Source organism: Bufo gargarizans, chromosome 1, assembly GCF_014858855.1.
Source record: "Bufo gargarizans isolate SCDJY-AF-19 chromosome 1, ASM1485885v1, whole genome shotgun sequence".
Classification (NCBI taxonomy): Eukaryota; Metazoa; Chordata; class Amphibia; order Anura; family Bufonidae; genus Bufo; species Bufo gargarizans.
The window spans coordinates 631,700,981-631,723,855 of record NC_058080.1 but is presented as its reverse complement, the minus strand read 5'-3'; the positions used below and the strand labels follow the sequence as shown (position 1 = coordinate 631,723,855).

Here is a 22,875-nt window from a genome sequence, read left to right as displayed (position 1 = left end):
ATTCTCGTCTGCAATACAAACAAGAATAGGACATGTTTTATAATTTACAGAACAGCTGCACGGATCCTCAAAATGTATAGATGTGTGCATGGCCCGATAAAAAACAAGAATGGGTCGTGTCATGTGCTGTTCACAAAAAAATGCAGATAACACACGGATGACTAATATGGTCTTGGCCATCAGGACTAAGGATGTATGCTACAACTGTATTGGCTTTTGTAAGCAGATGGCTATGCAGAATGTTACATAAAGCAGCCAAAAATAGGCTGCCCCTGTGTAGCCTGCTGCCGGTAGAGGGTGCACTGCAGGAGTGCGTGGAGTTGAGCACATGGAGAGGCGGCTTTATACACGTTGAGGAATGGGGTGCTAGGCGCATTCCTGTGCTGTGACTGCTTGTTGTGGAAGTGGCAAACCCTGCTGTGACTACTAGAGGGGTTGCTGTGAAAAGTAAAGTGAGGCTTCTGAGATTGTTAAGTGGACGGTACTGGGAAAATGGGCACAGGGGGTATTTTGTCCTAATATTAGTAACTGCCTTTGAGGATACTCTACACATCATAAGCAAAAGTTTCCCAATAGCCTCAGTGAAATATTAAAGGGTTTTTTGTCACTTCAGCAAATAGCATTTATTGTGTAGAGAAAGTTAATACAAGGCCCTTACTAATGTATTGTTATTATCCATATTGCCTCCTGCTGGCTTGATTTGTTTTTCCATCACATTATACACTGCTTGTTTGCATGGTTACGACTAGGGATGAGTGAATTTCATGTTATGAAATTCGATCACGCTTCGTTTTGGTGGTAAAAGCAGAACTACGTTATAGAGTCCGTTACCACGGACCATAACGCAATTCTATGACGGAATTCCCTTAGAGGATAGAATTGCGTTCTGGTCCGTGGTAACGGAATCCATAAGGCAATTCTGTTTTTACCACCAAATTCGCTCACCTCTAGTTACGAACACCCTGCAATCCATCAGTGGTGGTCGTGCTTGCACACTATAGAAAAAAGAACCAGCCTACAGTATGTGCATTCCCTTCATCTCAGCCACCAGAGAGGTGGGCACTTTTTCCTATAGTGTGCAAGCACGACCACCACTGATGGATTGCAGGGTGGTAGTAACCATGGAAATGAGCAGTGTATAATGTGATGGAAAAATGAATCCAGCCAGGAAAGGAAGAAACATGGATAATAACAATACATTAGTAAGTGCCTTGTATTAACTTTCTCTACATTGTAAATGCCACTTGCTGAAGTGAGACAACCCCTTTAAGCTGGCTTCAGAAATGGGACATCGAGCAGTCTACACATGGACAGCCAAATGATTCTGTGATGGTCCTTTTGGCCAATATCATCAGAAATATATATGACCATGCACAGACAAGGATCACCAAATGCAGAAGTGGGAAGAAAAAGTGAGAAAAACTCTCCTTTCACAAGGAGAAGTTGTTGATCAGATGATCCCACCGTAAACCACCATCAGTTAAAGGCTTCTTTCACAAATGTTAAAAAATAGATGACCATAGTGAAAACTGCCCAGTTACTACACTGATACTGTGAGATCGCACTTTTAAACGGTATTCTTAATGCAGAGCGGCATTCTGATCCGAGCTCACCACAAGAAAGAGAATCGCTCAACATATTCTTGTGGTTTTCCACATGCTCCATATATCATGGTCTTGACAGCGTAGGTGGCCCAGCAGAGAGATTAATAGACCTATATGTCATGGCATATAGCTGACGGATTTCTCGAGTTGTTTTAATTTAGAACACAAACTGAAAAACCACCGTACAAAGAAACATTTCATACAAAGCGAGAGATTTTATCAAAATGTGCGTCCAGTCAGAGAAGTTCAATTTCCTGTTAGGAAAAGTTAAAAGCGGACTTTTTAGAGGAATCACCCCCTTCATGAGCTCGTGTGATCAGAATTGGAGCAGGGCAGCGGTGGGTGAGTAAACATCTTTACAGAAGCCTGCCATCCCACATATGTAATAAAAGCTGCTGCATTGTGGCTTCTGTGTTGCACCGCAACGATGGACAAGTAATATTCTGGGGCACGTGTAACACCAAACAGCCTTCAAGGAGTATTCCTGCAATTTCAAGTTATTTAGAGTTATCCCCTATCCACAGGATAGGACATACCTATTATATCAGTGGGGAGCCGTAGGGGTCCAAAAATGAATGGAGTAGCAGTAGAGTTGAGCGAACACCTGGATGTTCGGGTTCGAGAAGTTCGGCCGAACATCCCGGAAATGTTCGGGTTCGGGATCCGAACCCGATCCGAACTTCGTCCCGAACCCGAACCCCATTGAAGTCAATGGGGACCCGAACTTTTCGGCACTAAAAAGGCTGTAAAACAGCCCAGGAAAGAGCTAGAGGGCTGCAAAAGGCAGCAACATGTAGGTAAATCCCCTGCAAACAAATGTGGATAGGGAAATGAATTAAAATAAAAATTAAATAAATAAAAATTAACCAAAATCAATTGGAGAGAGGTTCCATAGCAGAGAATCTGGCTTCCCGTCACCCACCACTGGAACAATTCTAGTAAGAAGCAGGGCGGCAATACCAGAGGGTTAGACGGATCGTTAGTGATAGGGATATGTGTCAAACAAGATTAGACGATATGACCAATAAATTTAGAGAGCGAGGCTACCCCCCTGATCTATTGAAAATACAGCGTAATAAAGCTGAGATTACACCACCAGATAGAACTAAGAAAGAAACAAGGATCCCCTTAGTGATTAAATACCATCCCTGGTCCCAGCGCCTTAGGACTATTGTTAATCAACATTGGCACATATTATCTAAGTCCTATCCACGGATAGGAGAGTTCCAGAGGCCACCCATGATATGCTATAAACGGGCAGAAAATATTAGGGATAAAATAGTCCGGGCGGATGTGGGAAGTAATAAAATAGAAAGAGGACAGAGTACTTTATCTACACCTAGACGGGGCACTTTTCCTTGTTTAAACTGTGTCAATTGTTCCAGCGTTATAAAGGGTTCATGTTTCTCCCACCCTCACTCAGGTGAAAATATTCCAATAAGGGGCACGTTCACTTGTGATAGTAGATTTGTGGTTTACATTCTTAAATGTCCATGTGGATTACTATATGTGGGGGAAACCTCAATGAGAATGAAGGACAGACTAAGTAAACACAAATCTACTATCCGTAAACAGAATTTATTACTCCCAATACCCCTTCATTTTTATGATAAAAAAACACAACATCTCGCAGTTGAGGTATCAGATTATTGAAGGTGTATCATTACCCCGTCGAGGGGGTGACAGAAATAAATTGTTATTGAAAAGGGAGGCTTACTGGATCCATCGTCTTCAGACAATGGAGCCCAGGGGCCTCAATCGTGAGTACAATGTGTCCTGCTTCCTATAAGGCATTCGGCCTTATGCAATCTGATAAATATATTTCTTTTTTTCTTCAGCGTGATTAATCACTGCAAGAATGGACTATGTGACTGAAAATCTTCGCCAGTATAGAGTGGATATGTTTTTTGCGAATTTTCAATTGCGAATTTTCAGTTGCGAATTTTTAGTTGCGAATTTTCAATTGCGAATTTTCAATTTTCAATTGCGAATTTTCAGTTGCGAATTTTCAATTGCGAATTTTTCAATGCGAATTTTTCATTGCGATTATTTGATATGCGAATTTTATTTAATGAGGGAGGCGGAGCTTCTTTGATGATGTCAGTTCCTTTGTGTTTCATTTATGTATAAATAGCTGGAGTGTAAGATGTTTTATGCAGTCTGATGAAAGCACATCTGTGCTGAAACGCGTCACTATGCCATTTTGAATATGTGACTGAATAAATCTACATTGTGATCTACATCAGCGAAGTGCCGGTCCTTTCCTTTGAAACCACCACTGGAACAGTCCATTCTCAGATATTTAGGCCCCGGCACCCAGGCAGAGGAGAGAGGTCCCGTAACAGAGAATCTGTCTTCATGTCAGCAGAGAATTAGTCTGCATGTCATAGCAGAGAATGAGGCTTCACGTCAGCCACCACTGCAACAGTCCATTGGCATATATTTAGGCCCAGCACCCAGGCAGAGGAGGGAGGTCCCGTAACAGAGAATCTGTCTTCATGTCAGCAGAGAATTAGTCTGCATGTCATAGCAGAGAATGAGGCTTCACGTCACCCACCACTGCAACAGTCCATTGGCATATATTTAGGCCTAGCACACAGGCAGAGCAGAGAGGTCCCGTAACAGACAATCTGGCTTCATGACAGCAGAGAATCAGTCTGCATGTCATAGCAGAGAATGAGGCTTCACGTCACCCACCACTGCAACAGTCCATTGGCATATATTTAGGCCTAGCACACAGGCAGAGCAGAGAGGTCCCGTAACAGACGATCTGGCTTCATGTCAGCAGAGAATCAGTCTGCATGTCATAGCAGAGAATGAGGCTTCACGTCAGCCACCACTGCAACAGTCCATTGGCATATATTTAGGCCCAGCACACACACAGGCAGAGGAGAGAGGTCCCGTAACAGAGGATCTGGCTTCATGTCAGCAGAGAATCAGTCTGCATGTCATAGCAGAGAATCAGGCTTCACGTCAGCCACCACTGCAACAGTCCATTGGCATATATTTAGGCCTAGCACACAGGCAGAGCAGAGAGGTCCCGTAACAGACAATCTGGCTTCATGACAGCAGAGAATCAGTCTGCATGTCATAGCAGAGAATGAGGCTTCACGTCACCCACCACTGCAACAGTCCATTGGCATATATTTAGGCCTAGCACACAGGCAGAGGAGAGGTTCATTCAACTTTGGGTAGCCTCGCAATATAATGGTAAAATGAAAATAAAAATAGGATTGAATGAGGAAGTGCCCTGGAGTCCAATAATATATGGTTATGGGGAGGTAGTTAATGTCTAATCTGGACAAGGGACGGACAGGTCCTGTGGGATCCATGCCTGGTTCATTTTTATGAACGTCAGCTTGTCCACATTGGCTGTAGACAGGCGGCTGCGTTTGTCTGTAATGACGCCCCCTGCCGTGCTGAATACACGTTCAGACAAAACGCTGGCTGCCGGGCAGGCCAGCACCTCCAAGGCATAAAAGGCTAGCTCTGGCCACGTGGACAATTTAGAGACCCAGAAGTTGAATGGGGCCGAACCATCAGTCAGTACGTGGAGGGGTGTGCACACGTACTGTTCCACCATGTTAGTGAAATGTTGCCTCCTGCTAACACGTTGCGTATCAGGTGGTGGTGCAGTTAGCTGTGGCGTGTTGACAAAAGTTTTCCACATCTCTGCCATGCTAACCCTGCCCTCAGAGGAGCTGGCCGTGACACAGCTGCCTTGGCGACCTCTTGCTCCTCCTCTGCCTTGGCCTTGGGCTTCCACTTGTTCCCCTGTGACATTTGGGAATGCTCTCAGTAGCGCGTCTACCAACGTGCGCTTGTACTCGCGCATCTTCCTATCACGCTCCAGTGCAGGAAGTAAGGTGGGCACATTGTCTTTGTAGCGTGGATCCAGCAGGGTGGCAACCCAGTAGTCCGCACAGGTTAAAATGTGGGCAACTCTGCTGTCGTTGCGCAGGCACTGCAGCATGTAGTCGCTCATGTGTGCCAGGCTGCCCAGGGGTAAGGACAAGCTGTCCTCTGTGGGAGGCGTATCGTCATCGTCCTGCCTTTCCCCCCAGCCACGCACCAGTGATGGACCCGAGCTGCGTTGGGTGCCACCCCGCTGTGACCATGCTTCATCCTCATCCTCCTCCACCTCCTCCTCATCCTCGTCCTCCTCGTCCTCCAGTAGTGGGCCCTGGCTGGCCACATTTGTACCTGGCCTCTGCTGTTGCCAAAAACCTCCCTCTGAGTCACTTCGAAGAGACTGGCCTGAAAGTGCTAAAAATGACCCCTCTTCCTCCTCCTCCTCCTCCTCCTCCTGGGCCACCTCCTCTTCCATCATCGCCCTAAGTGTTTTCTCAAGGAGACATAGAAGTGGTATTGTAACGCTGATAACGGTGTCATCGCCACTGGCCATGTTGGTGGAGTACTCGAAACAGCGCAACAGGGCACACAGGTCTCGCATGGAGGCCCAGTCATTGGTGGTGAAGTGGTGCTGTTCTGTAGTGCGACTGACCCGTGCGTGCTGCAGCTGAAACTCCACTATGGCCTGCTGCTGCTCGCACAGTCTGTCCAGCATGTGCAAGGTGGAGTTCCACCTGGTGGGCACGTCGCATATGAGGCGGTGAGCGGGAAGGCCGAAGTTACGCTGTAGCGCAGACAGGCGAGCAGCAGCAGGATGTGAACGCCGGAAGCGCGAACAGACGGCCCGCACTTTATGCAGCAGCTCTGACATGTCGGGGTAGTTGTGAATGAACTTCTGCACCACCAAATTCAGCACATGCGCCAAGCAAGGGATGTGCGTCAAATTGGCTAGTCCCAGAGCTGCAACGAGATTTCGCCCATTATCACACACCACCAGGCCGGGCTTGAGGCTCACCGGCAGCAACCACTCGTCGGTCTGTTGTTCAATACCCCGCCACAACTCCTGTGCGGTGTGGGGCCTGTCCCCCAAACATATGAGTTTCAGAATGGCCTGCTGACGTTTACCCCGGGCTGTGCTGAAGTTGGTGGTGAAGGTGTGTGGCTGATTGGATGAGCAGGTGGAAGAAGAGGAGGAGGAAGCCGAGAAGGAGGAGGTGGCAACAGGAGGCAAAGAATGTTGCCCTGCGATCCTTGGCGGCGGAAGGACGTGCGCCAAACAGCTCTCCGCCTGGGGCCCAGCTGCCACTACATTTACCCAGTGTGCAGTTAGGGAGATATAGCGTCCCTGGCCGTGCTTACTGGTCCACGTATCTGTGGTTAGGTGGACCTTGCTACAGATGGCGTTGCGCAGTGCACACTTGATTTTATCGGATACTTGGTTGTGCAGGGAAGGCACGGCTCTCTTGGAGAAGTAGTGCCGGCTGGGAACAACATACTGTGGGACAGCAAGCGACATGAGCTGTTTGAAGCTGTCTGTGTCCACCAGCCTAAATGACAGCATTTCATAGGCCAGTAGTTTAGAAATGCTGGCATTCAGGGCCAGGGATCGAGGGTGGCTAGGTGGGAATTTACGCTTTCTATCAAATGTTTGTGAGATGGAGAGCTGAACGCTGGCGTGTGACATGGTTGAGACGCTTGGTGACGGAGGTGGTGGTGGTGGTGTTGGTGGTACATCCCCTGTTTGCTGGGCGGCAGGTGCAAACGTTCCTCCAGAGGCGGAGGAAGAGGCCGAGGCGGCAGCAGCAGAATAGGCCGAGGCGGCAGCAGCAGAAGAGGTAGCAGGGGGAGCCTGAGTGACTTCCTTGGTTTTAAGGTGTTTACTCCACTGCAGTTCATGCTTTGCATGCAGGTGCCTGGTCATGCAGGTTGTGCTCAGGTTCAGAACGTTAATGCCTCGCTTCAGGCTCTGATGGCACAGCGTGCAAACCACTCGGGTCTTGTCGTCAGCACATTGTTTGAAGAAGTGCCATGCCAGGGAACTCCTTGAAGCTGCCTTTGGGGTGCTCGGTCCCAGATGGCGGCGGTCAGTAGCAGGCGGAGTCTCTTGGCGGCGGGTGTTCTGCTTTTGCCCACTGCTCCCTCTTTTGCTACGCTGTTGGCTCGGTCTCACCACTGCCTCTTCCTCCGAACTGTGAAAGTCAGTGGCACGACCTTCATTCCATGTGGGGTCTAGGACCTCATCGTCCCCTGCATCGTCTTCCACCCAGTCTTGATCCCTGACCTCCTGTTCAGTCTGCACACTGCAGAAAGACGCAGCAGTTGGCACCTGTGTTTCGTCATCATCAGAGACATGCTGAGGTGGTATTCCCATGTCCTCATCATCAGGAAACATAAGTGGTTGTGCGTCAGTGCATTCTATGTCTTTCACCGCTGGGGAAGGGCTAGGTGGATGCCCTTGGGAAACCCTGCCAGCGGAGTCTTCAAACAGCATAAGAGACTGCTGCATAACTTGAGGCTGAGACAGTTTCCCTGGTATGCATGGGGGTGATGTGACAGACTGATGGGGTTGGTTTTCAGGCGCCATCTGTGCGCTTTCTGCAGAAGACTGGGTGGGAGATAATGTGAACGTGCTGGATCCACTGTCGGCCACCCAATTGACTAATGCCTGTACCTGCTCAGGCCTTACCATCCTTAGAACGGCATTGGGCCCCACCATATATCGCTGTAAATTCTGGCGGCTACTGGGACCTGAGGTAGTTGGTACACTAGGACGTGTGGATGTGGCAGAACGGCCACGTCCTCTCCCAGCACCAGAGGGTCCACTAACACCACCACGACCATGTCCACGTCCGCGTCCCTTACTAGATGTTTTTCTCATTGTTATGGTTCACCACAACAACAAATATATTATTTGGCCCAATGTATTGTATTCAAATTCAGCGGGATATAAATTTGAGGCCTAGTATTTAGGCGCTGGGTGACCGGTATGGATTTAGTGACAGAATTAGACTTGGAAATGCACAGAAGCGTGTGTGTGTGAAGTTATTCTGAATGACCCAATGTGCACCTTGAATATTATATACCCTTTTAGGGATAGATTTCAAATAGCTCTGATATAGCAGAAACCACTAAATTATGAAATTGCTAAATTGGGAATTGTATTTCAACCCAGAACAAGAAATGTGCTTGAACGGACACTAAATAACTCGCCCAGCTACAGCACTAAGGACAGATTTAGCTGGATATAAATTTGAGGCCTAGTATTTAGGCGCTGGGTGACAGGTATGGGTTTAGTGACAGAATTAGACTTGGAAATACACAGTAGCGGGTGTGTGTGAAGTTATTCTGAATGTCCCTATGTGCACCTTCAATATGATCTACCCTTTTAGGGATAGATTTCAAATAGCTCTGATATAGCAGAAACCACTAAATTATGAAATTGCTAAATTGGGAATTGTATTTCAACCCAGAACAAGAAATGTGCTTGAACGGACACTAAATAACTCGCCCAGCTACAGCACTAACGAGAGATTTAGCAGGATATAAATTTGAGGCCTAGTATTTAGGCGCTGGGTAACAGGTATGGGTTTAGTGACAGAATTAGACTTGGAAATACACAGTAGCGGGTGTGTGTGAAGTTATTCTGAATGACCCAATGTGCACCTTGAATATTATATACCCTTTTAGGGATAGATTTCAAATAGCTCTGATATAGCAGAAACCACTAAATTATGAAATTGCTAAATTGGGAATTGTATTTCAACCCAGAACAAGAAATGTGCTTCAACGGACACTAAATAACTCGCCCAGCTACAGCACTAAGGACAGATTTAGCTGGATATAAATTTGAGGCCTAGTATTTAGGCGCTGGGTGACAGGTATGGGTTTAGTGACAGAATTAGACTTGGAAATGCACAGTAGCGGGTGTGTGAAGTTATTCTGAATGACCCTATGTGCACCTTGAATATTATATACCCTTTTAGGGATAGATTTCAAATAGATCTGATACAGCAGAAACCACTAAATTTTTAAATTGCTAAATTGGGAATTGTATTTCAACCCAGAACAAAAAATGTGCTTTGACGGACACTAAATAACTTTCCCAGCCACAACAGGACAGCGGTAACGAGAGATTTAGCGGGATATAAATTTGAGGCCTAGTATTTAGGCGCTGGGTGACCGGTATGGATTTAGTGACAGAATTAGACTGGGATATGGCCAAAAAATAACCACACTATTGCTGGTTAAATGCACTTGGTGATGGGCGCAGCTTGCCCCTGATGTAGTATATGGCCAAAAAATGAACAGACTATTGCTGGTTAAATGCACTTGGTGTCACAGCTTGACCAACCACACTACTGAGGGTTAAATGCACTTGGTGACGGGCGCAGCTTGCCCCTGATTTAGTATATGGCCAAAAAATGAACAGACTATTGCTGGTTAAATGCACTTGGTGTGATAGCTTGACCAACCACACTACTGAGGGTTAAATGCACTTGGTGTGACAGCTTCACCCTGATGTAGGCTTTAGCCAAAAAACAACCACACCATTGAGGGTTAAATGCACTTGGTCGCAGCTTGTGCTGGCGCACCACAAGACACAAAATGGCCGCCGATCACCCCAGAAAAATGTGACTGACAAACGGTCTGGGCAGCCTAAAAACAGTGAGCAATTGAGGATCAGCAGCTCAATGATCCACAGCTGCAGATCGATCAGTTAATCAAGTCCTTTGGAGGAGTTAATCTGCCTAATCTCGCCCTACTGTCGCAGCCGCAACCTCTCCCTACGCTAATCAGAGCAGAGTGACGGGCGGCGCTATGTGACTCCAGCTTAAATAGAGGCTGGGTCACATGGTGCTCTGGCCAATCACAGCCATGCCAATAGTAGGCATGGCTGTGATGGCCTCTTGGGGCAAGTAGTATGACGCTTGTTGATTGGCTGCTTAGCAGCCTTTCAAAAAGCGCCAAGAAAGCGTCACAAAAGCGCGAAGAAAGCGACGAACACCGAACCCGAACTTTTACGAAAATGTCCGGGTTCGGGTCCGTGTCACGGACACCCCAAAATTCGGTACGAACCCGAACTATACAGTTCGAGTTCGCTCATCCCTAAGTAGCAGGTCCAGTATGCACACTGCTGCTCCATTCACCTCTACGGTACTTCTGGAGATAGCCGAATACAGTGATAGGCTATTTTAGTCAGGCCCCATAGAATTGAATGGGGCAGCAGTGTGCACGCCCGACCTGCCCCTCTATTCATTTCAGAGGGTCCTGCTTGGCACATGGCCATTGTTCTCATGTTCAGATAGTTGTTCCCTATTATACATTGATTGTTTTGCATTTGAGTTTTGCATCCACAAGGTCCAAAGTCAGGATATGTGTTTTTTATCAATGTTCTAAGAAATGGACAAGTGACAGGCAGAACACGTACTCTGGTGGTGGTTTTCACAGGACCTATAAGCTTGATTGGGCGTGTTTTCTCTGCAACACGGACCAAAGTAGTGAATGTTTTCTATTTATCCACTAACCCACAGTCCAAAACACAGACGTGTGACTGAACACGTTAAAATCAATGAATCAGTGTGCTGTTCGTGGATAATAAGGGCTCATGCACACGGCCATAGTTTTTGTCCTTCATCGTGTGCGGTCTCAATCCATATGTCCATTCCGTGGCCCCGCAAAATAAAAAGAGATCGAACATGTCAAATTCTCGTCTGTTTTGTGGACAAGGATAGGACATTTCTACAGAAGTAAAAAAATAAAAAATGGTGGCATGCACTCGGCCGGGATCCCAAAACACTTAGGCTTCATGCACACGAAAGTATATTCTTTCCATGTCCGTTCCATTTTTTTTGCGGACTGTATAAGGAACCATTCATTTTTAATGGGTCCGCCCAAAAAACTGAATTTACTCCGTGTGCATTCTGTTTCCCTATGTCCGTATTTCAGTTGTGCAAAAAAATAGAACATGTCCTATTATTGTCCGCATTACGGACAAGGATAGTGCTGTTCTATCAGGAGCCAGCTGCTCCGTTTCGCAAAATACGGAAAGCACACGGATGTCATCCGTATTTTATGCAGATCCGTTTTTTGCAGACCGCAAAATACATACAGTAGTGTGCATTAGGCCTTAAAGCCGTGTGCATGCGCCCTAGCACGGAGAGCACACAGACTTGAATCAGCGACGTGCAGAATGTGCAGATGTCTGGATCTTTGGATCTAGGCTGCTGAAGAATTAGGCTAGGCCTGGCCGTGCGGAGGCAAGCGGATCCGTCCAGACTTACAATGTAAGTCAATGGGGACAGATCTGTTTGAATATGACACACTATGGCTCAATTTTCAAACGGATCCGTCCCCCATTGACTTTCAATGTAAAGTCTGGACGGATCCGTCTGAGGCTACTTTCACACTTGTTTTAATTCACAATGTTTTAACAATATAATGCAGACGGATCCACTCTGAACGCAAGTGTGAAAGTAGCCTTAAAGACACAAGATGAACATTCTTCATTAATGAAGTTGCCTCCCTATGTGCGGTGGGTTTTTGGGCAAAAATTGTAAATTCACATTTCACCACAATCTACCAATTTCAAGATCTTACCTGGGGTTTTGTGACACAAGGATCTCTGTCGATTTTTCCAATCTGCTTCCTCTGGTTCATGGCAGGTCCAGAACATACATAGAATGGTGTCTGAAAATGCCCAGTGGTCTCCAGCATATATGTCCCCATTGGTAACTATTAGATACCTGCACATGGGCGCAGGTTTACAAACAGAATTTCAGCGCAGATCTGGTGCGGATTCCTAGGCGATTGTGCACCAAATCTGCACCAAACTACGCATTCGTTGCTGGCGGATTTCAACGCGGTTTTGCCCTGAACTAACCATTTACATTGCAATAAAAATCGCCAGAAACAATTGACAAGCTGCAGGCTACAGAATCTGCACAGAAGGTCCATTTCCACAAAATATGCAAATTGAACATGAGATGTGTCAAACCTCATGAACTTTTCTGGTACTGTATTAGGCCTCCTGCACACAAACTTATTTGTTCTGTTCCGTGCATTGGGGACCGCAATTTGCGGTCCCCAATGCATAGGCAACCTCCGTGCGGCCACCAGGACGGATTCAGACCCATTCAACTTGAATGGGTCGGCATCCGTCCGTTCCAGAAAAAGAGAGAGAGAGCAAGTTCTATCTTTTTGTGGAACAGAAGTACGCAACGGAACCCCACGGAAGTACTCCATAGTGCTTCTGTAGTATTCCGTGCTTCCGTTCCGCATCTCCGGATTTGCGGACCCATTCATGTCAATGCACACAGAACGGTGCCCGTGAACTGCGGATCTGCATATGCGGTCCGAAATACGGCAATGGGACACCTACGGTCGCGTGCAGGAGGCCTTATGCTGCAGTTTTTCCACACAAAAATCCGCACGTAACACGTGCAGGTAAATTATAGGAATATTCTTGTATTAGAGAAGTAAACTTTCCATGCAAGTTCTGAAGGTGTCATGAACCAGAAAGCAAGCAGAGAACAAAACTTAAGAGATTTCCACATGAATGGAGAACCTATGTAAGGGCTCTTTCACACTTGCGTTGTCCGGATCCGGCGTGTACTCCACTTGCCGGAATTACACGCCGGATCCGGAAAAACGCAAGTGTACTGAAAGCATTTGAAGACGGATCCGTCTTCAAAATGCTTTCAGTGTTACTATGGCACCCAGGACGCTGTTAAAGTCCTGGTTGCCATAGTAGGAGCGGGGAGCGGGGGAGCGGTATACTTACCATCCGTGCGGCTCCCGGGGCGCTCCAGAGTGACGTCAGAGCGCCCCATGTGCATGGATGACGTGCCATGCGATCACGTCATCCATGCGCCTGGGGCGCCCTGACGTCACTCTGGAGCGCCCCGGGAGCCGCACAGACGGTAAGTATACTGCTCCCCCGCTCCCCTCTACACTTTACCATGGCTGCCAGGACTTTAGCGTCCCGGCAGCCATGGTAACCATTGAGAAAAAGCTAAACATCGGATCCGGCAATGCGCTGAAATGACGTTTAGTTTAAGGCCGGATCCGGATCAATGCCTTTCAATGGGCATTAATTCCGGATCCGGCCTTGCGGCAAGTGTTCAGGATTTTTGGCCAGAGCAAAAAGCGCAGCATGCTGCGGTATTTTCTCCGGCCAAAAAACGTTCCGTTCCGGAACTGAAGACATCCTGAACAGATTTCACTCCATTCAGAATGCATTAGGATAATCCTGATCAGTATTCTTCCGGCATAGAGCCCCGACGACGGAACTCTATGCTGGAAGACAATAACGCAGGTGTGAAAGAGCCCTAAGGCTACTTCCACACTTGTGTTTACATTTTCTGGTATTGAGATCCGTCATAGGATCTCAAAACTGGAGAAAAATTAAATGTAGACAAAACGTAACTGAACTAAACTGAAATGTATTCCGTTTGGCTGCGTCACGATCGCGGACAGAATAACGATGCAAGCAGCGGAGCGGAGCAAGACGGATCCTGACACACAATGTAAGTCAATGGGGACGTATCCATTTTCTCAGACACAAAAGAAAACGGATCCGCCCCCCATTGACTTTCAGTGGTGTTCATGACGGATCCGTCTTGGCTATGTTAAAGATAATACAACCGGATCTGTTCATAACGGATGCAGATGGTTGTATTATCAGTAAGGCTACTTTCACACTTGCGGCAGTGTGATCCGATCTGCCGCTGACTGAAAGCATTTGTGAGACGGATCCGGATGCGGATCCGTCTCACAAATGCATTGCAAGGACGGATCCGTCTCTCCGCTTGTCATGCGGACCGACGGATCCGTCTTGTACATTTTTTCTAATTTTTACCGATCTGCCCATGTGCATGCCGGAACTACGGATTCGGCATTCCGGTATTCTGAATGCCGGATCCGGCGCTAATACATTCCGATGGGAAAAAATGCCGGATCCGGCGTTCAGGCAAGTCTTCCGTTTTTTTCGCCGGAGAGAAAACCGTAGCATGCTGCGGTTTTCTCTTTTGCCTGATCAGTCAAAATGACTGAACTGAAGACATCCTGATGCAAACTGAACGGATTACTCTCCATTCAGAATGCATGGGGATATGCCTGATCAGTGCTTTTCCGGTATAGAGCCCCTGTGACGGAACTCTATGCCGGAAAAGAAAAACGCAAGTGTGAAAGTACCCTAACGGAAGAGCTTTTGCAGATCCCTGCCGGATCAGGCAAAAATGCAAGTGTTAAAGTCGCCTAAGGCGAAACCTCAATTTTGCATGATCTTCCATTATAAAGTGGGGTAATATATATATTGTGGGGTTTCACTCTTGTAGAGCGGGTGCAGTACAGAGGCAAAATACAAATTCTTAACTCAAAACGTCAGTGTTTATTCACACTTGAGGCAATTGCACAAAACAGCACGTAACTTTGCAGTCTTGGTGTTAATTCACACACAATGGAAAGTTCATATAACACAAGTTACCTTGCTGGCAGTTCTGCCTCCAGTAGTCCACAGCAGGCTTTAGGGGGCCTGTTTCCCCAGCATGCGGCTCTCAGCCCTCCAGCACGGCACAAAGCCTCAGATCCCAAAAACAGAGACATCTCTGCTGAGTCCAGCTGCCTATTAAAGGACAGCCAGGTGCTGCCAAAACCCGGATCAGCACTTAAACTCCAGTCCGGTATTTGACCTCACCTGGCTGGAAACCAGTCCAGCTGCACATCCTGGGAGGAAAATACCTGCCTTACCAGACACAACCCCTTACTGTATCACTATATATATATATATATATATATATATTTGCTGGACCTGCCTACAATTCATACAGCCTTTTCATCCAATCCATATTATTCATGCCGACATTTAGCATGCAGATCTTTAAACAGACAACCCTAGAAACATATTGACCCATGAAGCAGTTTTAGAAGGTGTGCCAAAGCAGAAATATTGGAAAACCAATTTCACCGCCTCGAAACAATAACAGTAAATGCTTTCAGATTCTTTTGGCATGGAATTAAAGAAATAATTGCTATTCTGCATTCTCCCAGTAACAATACGCTTCCCGCATTAAATTTTTAAGTGATGAAACTTTATGAACCATAAGTTTCAGCCAAGTTTCAGAAAGCAGGACTCGGGACTTATATTAGTCACTTCCATCAGTGGAATAAGGACAATGATCGCGGCGAAGATTTCGGCAGCCTTCTTACAGCAGGACGCAGATGTGTTTTTCTAGCCGAGGACAAACACAAACACATTAAATTGTGTTTCCTTAGGAAAAAAAATAAAAATAACATGTCTGTGATAATCAATAGACATGATACATAGTTGCATAATAGAACCCCAATTACTTTTGAAGAAAGCAGAAGTGTTGTGCTAATTACCACAGTCACAATCTGGATTGATAAAAACGTGCATGGTGATGCTGAAGGAACCTGGATAACGTCCAAGCCTCCTTCTGGAAGAAGTGGGAGACGGAATGGGCTTAAGATGGGACTCCTTATAAATACTAATGTCCCCGGGAGGTAGTATACTTTTATAGCTGAACATTTGTGGTCTTTAGTGTTGACTATTGTTAGGCTTTAGACCTGGAGTGCCACCAATCTGCCTCAGCCCACCGCTTTGTAATTAATGCGGAGTGTGCTGCTCGACGAACTAATTACCGACACAAAACCCTTCCCCGAGCATGGGTGCCCTCTTTACCACCAGAGCAGATGGGATTTATTTGATCTTTTCCTTTAAATGACCTGACTTAGAATAAAGGAGTGAAATCAGCGAGAGTGGATGGACAATTAAAGGCTTAATGACAGTAATCCCATTGTCATGATACCAGATTGCTCTCCGTGCCAGGCCACAGCCCCTCTCCCTCTTGGAAATAAATGAGAACTGGGCGACTGACAGCTCCGCTTTATACTAGTCAGCACGTCTCGCACCTATCTCGCTCGTCTTTTCAGACACGATTGATCCATTATGTTGCCCGTTGAATGTCTGCCTGTGTATACCGTCTGCTCTGACCGCTATAATTCACCAGACTTTCACTTTTGCAGGGAGCAATGTGTTCCTTGATGGACCCTGGCATGTTCTGCTAGCAGATTCTACACCTCCCCGCACCTTCCTCCTTTGTCTTCTAGCACTAGATCCCTGGGAGCGCAGATAGCCAAGGGTGGCCGGATTTCTAGATAGTCACCCTGTGGCCTGCTGCTTTGTCTATCCATTTCTTTGTTTCTCTCATTCTCTGTGCATGTTTCTTTGTCTGTGTCTACATGTTAGGCTCTTCTGGTTTTGTGCTTCTCTCTTTCTCTGCTCTGCCTTTTACCCATTCACCAAGCGGCGCTCTCTCTTTTATTAGCCGGCTCTGTATTCTTTAGCCTCTTGACTCCTCTGACCTTCCATTTACACTCATCTAGATTTTTCCTTCTTGGGATATACATCCCCCGGATCACAATTCACTGTCACACTTTATTTTCCTGATGAAAACCTGAGACGAAATGTTGTGCTTGAACCTTTTCTTCCTGCTCCTCTCAATCATACGCTTTATAGCGCTATTACATTGTAGTTCAGCAGAAAATGACGGTACTTAGCTAATGTGCCCATTTTATGGCAGCCCCTGTCATCAGGAGGCTCACGTCTGTGTGTCAATATAAAGACAGCGTATGTCAGCACACCCTCACCGCACTCCAAAAACCCAATAAAGTGCTAAAAAAATCCAAGTGACAGTCACATAACCTGTGACGGGGACCAAGATCCTCCCACTATATTACTATTATACTACTCAGTCTGGACATTGTGTGACTACCAATTTTTGATAAAATCCAATAGTTTTTAACGTAACCAGCTTCTCCATACACAAGACATTCGTACACGGCAACTTGACGTCGCGTGACACGTCGGACCCTAAGGAAATCCACGGCCGGCTTGTCCACTCATTACGGTGACAATTGTAAGAAAGTCCCTTGATCCGATCACTCTCATCAATCACGACTATGAAGGTAAGATTGAGAAAAGTGGTTCCACTGAGGGACATAAACCTAAATCATAAAGGATCCCAAAGATGAAGAGACCTAGGAGTGCCATCAGTCATACGGAAAAGTTACAGGAAGTGTGCAGACTATTAGACATCACTTCAGCAGTGAGCAAAACATGAGGAAGAGGGGACATCACCACAATGACACATGGTCAGACATAGGAAATCCTCAGCACAACACACACAAAGCACTGACAGCCAGGGGGAAGTTGCCCTTTGTTACCAGGCATGCTAGCCAGCCTCTAGTGCGCCCCCCACAAGGCACGGATGGCAGTGGGTACCCTCAGTGCAGGCGCACACTTAGACATTTACCCATTGAGAGGAGAATCCTGATGCTCATCGGTCCGTGCGATCTCCGTGGTTTTGTAGAAGATGAGGAGGATACTTATGGTGCAGATAGTCCACCTCTTCCTTATAGAACGCATGTCTTATAGTCCCTGGCATACAAGAGCTCCAGCGCCTTGGTGTAATAGCAAGTGATGGGAGGAATGAAGTGAAGGAGATGCTGTGGTCTCCTGCGAGCTGCAGCCTCCTCGGAGATGGACAGCCGGCGCTCGGGCATAGAGAGTGGCAGCAGCCGCGGTTCGTACACTCAGCAGCAGGTTCCCTCCTTCGCTGCTCACAGACTGGCCCGACCCTCTAGCCTGCTGTGGCCACGCCCCCGCTGTCGGGAGAGCTTTCGGAGCGGCCCGATAGGTGACGTCACTAGGTGGCTAGTCGGTGCCGCTATAGACCTGATAGGTGTGAGGGCACAGGGCGCCACCTGAGGGACCTGCCCTGCTCCATAAGGAGTACAGGACGCCACCTGAGGGACCTGCCCTACTCCTAGCGGAGTACAGGGCGCCACCTGAGGGACCTGCTCTGCTCCATAAGGAGTACAGGGCGCCACCTGAGGGACCTGCACTGCTCCTAGCGGAGTACAGGACGCCACCTGAGGGACCCTGCACTGCTCCATAAGGCGTACAGGACGCCACCTGAGGGACCCTGTACTGCTCCTAGCGGAGTACAGGGCGCCACCTGAGGAATCCTGCACTGCTCCATAAGGCGTACAGGACGCCACCTGAGGAATCCTGCTCTGCTCCATAAGGAGTACAGGGCGCCACATGTGAGACCATGCCCTACTCAGTGAGGAGTACAGGGCGCCACCTGAGGGACCATGCCCTACTCAGTGAGGAGTACATGGCTCCACCTGAGGGACCCTGCACTGCTTCTTAAGGAGTACAGGGCGCCCTGTACTCTGCTAGGAGCAGGGTAGGGTCCCTCAGGTGGAACCCTGTAATCCTCACAGAGCAGGATGGATCCCTGAGGTGGCACCCTTCTCTCCTCACTGAGTAGGGCAGAGTCCCTCAGGTGGCACCCTGTACCCCTTATGGAGCAGTGCAGGGTCCCTCAGGTGGAGCTATGTACTCCTTCTGAGTGATCTGCCCTGCTCTGTGAGGAGTACAGGGCGCACCTTAGGGATCTGCCCTCCTCTGTGAGGAGTACAAGGTGCCACCTGAGGGATCCTTCCCTGCTCCATAAGGAGTACAGGGTGCCAACTGAGGGACCTGCCCTGCTCCCAGAGGAGTACAGGGCGCCACCTGAGGGATCCTGACCTGCTCTGTAGGGAGTACAGGGCGCACCTGAGGGATCTGCTCTGCTCAGTGAGGAGTACACTGCACCACCCGAGGGACCTGCCCTGCTCCATGAGGAGTACAGGGTGCCAACTGAAGGACCCTGCCCTACTCAGTGAGGAGTACAGGGTGCCACCCGAGGGACCCTGCCCTGCTCCGCAAGTAGTACACAACGCCACCTGAGGGGCCTGCCCTGCTCCATGAGGGGTACAGGGTGCCACTTGAGGGACCTGCCCGGCTTCATGAGGCGTACAGGGCACCACATGAGGGATTTGCTCTTTTAGGAGTACAGGGTGTCACCTGAGGGACCTGCCGTGCTCCATGAGGAGTATAGGGCGCCACCTGAGGGACCCTGCCCTGCTCCATGAGGAGTACAGGGCACCAGCTGAAGGGATCTGCCCTACTCAGTGAGGTGTACACTGCGCCACCTAAGGGACCTGCCCTGCTCTGTAAGGAGTACAGAACGCCACCTAAGGGACCTGCCGTGCTCCATAAGGAGTAGAGGGCGCCACCTGAGTGTCACGGATGATGTCGCAGACAGGGGACCCCTATAAAACCCTAAGAGCTCACCCTGACTGCTAAGCACATACAAGGGTCTCAGAGGTAGACGATTGCATGCCCACTTACCTAGACTGTGTGACACCTGAAAACCCTATAATAGTGAGGGGACACGACCACCGGCTCCCTGCACTTCATACGGAGGGAGTCAGGGTCACCTAGAATCAAGCCAGCAAGGAAACACAATACATGAAAGGACTTATCTGAACAAGCAGCAGCAGAAGTCTCCAGCAGTGAACACTTCAATCCAGGAAGTTGTATAAACTGCAAAGTGAGGCAGTATGGGAGGGAGTATAAAGGAAAGAGGATTAGTCTAGATAGGTGACACCTGGGAGAAGGAAATGAGATGAGAAAGTGAAACCAAAACAAAGAACATCATACAAGAGGTAGAAAAGGACGTCTGTCAGACCTTCTCACAGAAGTGGCGGTGACACTTCCCTGCTCCATGAGGAGTACAGGGCTCCATATAATGGACCTTCTCTGCTCCGTGAGGAGTACGGGGCGCCATCTGAGGGATCTTCCCTGCTCCGTGAGTACACGGCGCCACCTGAGGGACTTGCTGTCACGGTGGAGAGTGAGGAAAACCCTGCACCGTAAAATGTAAAGGGATAAAGGGGAAGCAGCTAGGCCAGGGCGCCGGAATAAGGGAGAAGGTCACCTCCTATTGCGTCCCTAATCCTCACCGTATGAGCGGACCTGGATGGTAGGACGGCTGATGCCAGGATACCTATAGCCCTGAGTCTCCCCGATAATCCCTCACATAGGAGCAGGGGAGAGACGACCTGTTCTTTCCAGACATGGATGAACAGTAGTCTCAAATGGCCCAGCAGCAGGGAAAAGAAAAGCCCATACACAGCTAGAGGATCGGCAGGTAAGAACAACAAGACAACTCACTTACCTGCCGAAGCCTCCACAACTGGAACCCATGCATAAGTACAGGAGCCCGAACACACAGCAGGTCACAGTACAAACAACCACATAGGAATCAAGCCCGTTAAAGAGTAATGAGGGGGGAGTCGCAGAGAGCGACGAGGAGAAAGCAAAGCTGTTAAATATTTTTCTCTCCAATGTATTCACTGAGGAAAATAAACTGTCAGATGACATGCCGAATGTTGAAATAAATTCCCCATTAAAAGTGTCCTGTCTGACCCAGGAAGAAGTACATTAGCGACTTAAAAAGATTAAAATAGACAAATCGCCAGGACCGGATGGCATACACCCTCGTATCCTAAGGGAATTAAGTAATGTCATAGCCAGACCCTTATTTCTGATATTTGCAGATTCTATATTGACAGGGAATGTCCCACAGGATTGGCGCATGGCAAATGTGCCAATATTCAAAAAGGGTCCAAAAACAGAGCCTGGAAACTATAGGCCGGTAAGTTTAACATCTGTTGTGGGTAAACTGTTTGAAGGTTTTCTGAGAGATGCTATGTTAGAGCATCTTAACGGAAATAAGCAAATAACGCCATATCAGCATGGCTTCCGTGAGGGATCGGTCATGTCAAACAAATTTAATCCGTTTCTATGAGGAGGTAAGTTCTAGACTTGACAGCGGCGAATCAATGGATGTCGTGTATCTGGACTTCTCCAAAGCATTTGACACTGTACCACATAAAAGGTTAGTATATAAAATGAGAATGCTCGGATTGGGAGAAAACGTCTGTAAGTGGGTAAGTAACTGGCTCAATGATAGAAAACAGAGGGTGGTTATTAATGGTACATACTCAGATTGGGTCACTGTCACTAGTGGGGTACCTCAGGGGTCAGTATTGGGCCCTATTCTCTTCAATATATTTATTAATGATCTTGTAGAAGGCTTGCATAGTAAAATATAAATTTTTGCAGATGACACTAAACTGTGTAAAGTAATTAACACTAAAGAGGACAGTATACTACTACAGAGTGATCTGGATAGATTGGAGGCTTGGGCAGATAAGTGGCAGATGAGGTTTAACACTGACAAATGTAAAGTTATGCACATGGGAAGGAATAATGCAAGTCACCCGTACTTATTAAATGGTAAAACACTCGGTAACACTGACATGGAAAAAGATCTAGGAATTTTAATAAACAGCAAACTAAGCTGCAAAAAACAGTGTCAGGCAGCTGCTGCCAAGGCCAATAAGATAATGGGTTGCATCAAAAGGGGCATAGATGCCCGTGATGAGAACATAGTCCTACCACTTTACAAATCATTAGTCAGACCACACATGGAGTACTGTGAACAGTTCTGTGCTCCAGTGAACAAAGCAGACATAGCAGAGCTGGAGAGGGTCCAGAGGAGGGCAACTAAAGTAATAACTGGAATGGGGCAACTACAGTACCCTGAAAGATTATCAAAATTAGGGTTATTCACTTTAGAAAAAAGACGACTGAGAGGAGATCTAATTAATATGTATAAATATATCAGGGGTCAGTACAGAGATCTATCCCGTCATCTATTTATTCCCAGGACGGTGACGAGGGGACATCCTATGCGTCTGGAGGAAAGAAGGTTTGTACACAAACATAGAAGAGGATTCTTTACGGTAAGAGCAGTGAGACTATGGAACTCTCTGCCTGAGGAGGTGGTGATGGTGAGTACAATAAAGGAATTCAAGAGGGGCCTGGATGTATTTCTGGAGTGTAATAATATTACAGGCTATAGCTACTAGAGAGAGATCGTTGAGCCAGGGATTTATTCTGATTGCCTGATTGGAGTCGGGAAGGAATTTTTATTCCCCTAAAGTGAGGAAAATTGGCTTCTACCTCACAGGTTTTTTTTTTGCCTTCCTCTGGATCAACTTGCAGGATGACAGGTCGAACTGGATGGACAAATGTCTTTTTTCGGCCTTATATACTATGTTACTATACCAACTCTGCCAGAGCCCCCCATGCTCACACAGTGCATAGCAGCCCTAAGCAGCGCTGCATACAGGATTATGGTTCACCCCTCCGGGAAACCAGCCCCCTCGCGGAGGAGGAAGCTCCAGGCAGCGCTGCATACAGGCTTATGGTTCCCCCTCTAGGAAACCAGCCCCCTCGCGGAGGTACAACACACACAGGGAAAACATCTTGCACACATGCAGGGACAAACACCAACAACAGCCCAGACATGTAACAACAAACAAGACATACAATAAACCCACACCAAACAAACAAATGAGGTAGGGTACATAGAGGATACAATGGAGAAACTGGGAAGACCTTGATGACCACAAGGGTGACCCTCACTGGACAGATGGT

At 47.6% G+C, this 22,875-nt stretch overlaps 1 protein-coding gene across 1 annotated transcript in view; it reads right to left on the bottom strand.

The window, feature by feature from the left end:
- The window catches only part of ST8SIA4 (ST8 alpha-N-acetyl-neuraminide alpha-2,8-sialyltransferase 4), a 168,682-nt gene extending 150,604 nt beyond the window's left edge, over positions 1-18,078 (bottom strand). Inside the window, exon 1 of the mRNA XM_044275975.1 lies at positions 17,789-18,078. Within this exon, the coding sequence (XP_044131910.1) occupies positions 17,789-17,901 (113 nt within the window). The 5' untranslated portion in view covers positions 17,902-18,078. The remainder of the gene's footprint in view (positions 1-17,788) is intronic.
- Between the last annotated feature and the right edge of the window lie 4,797 nt (positions 18,079-22,875).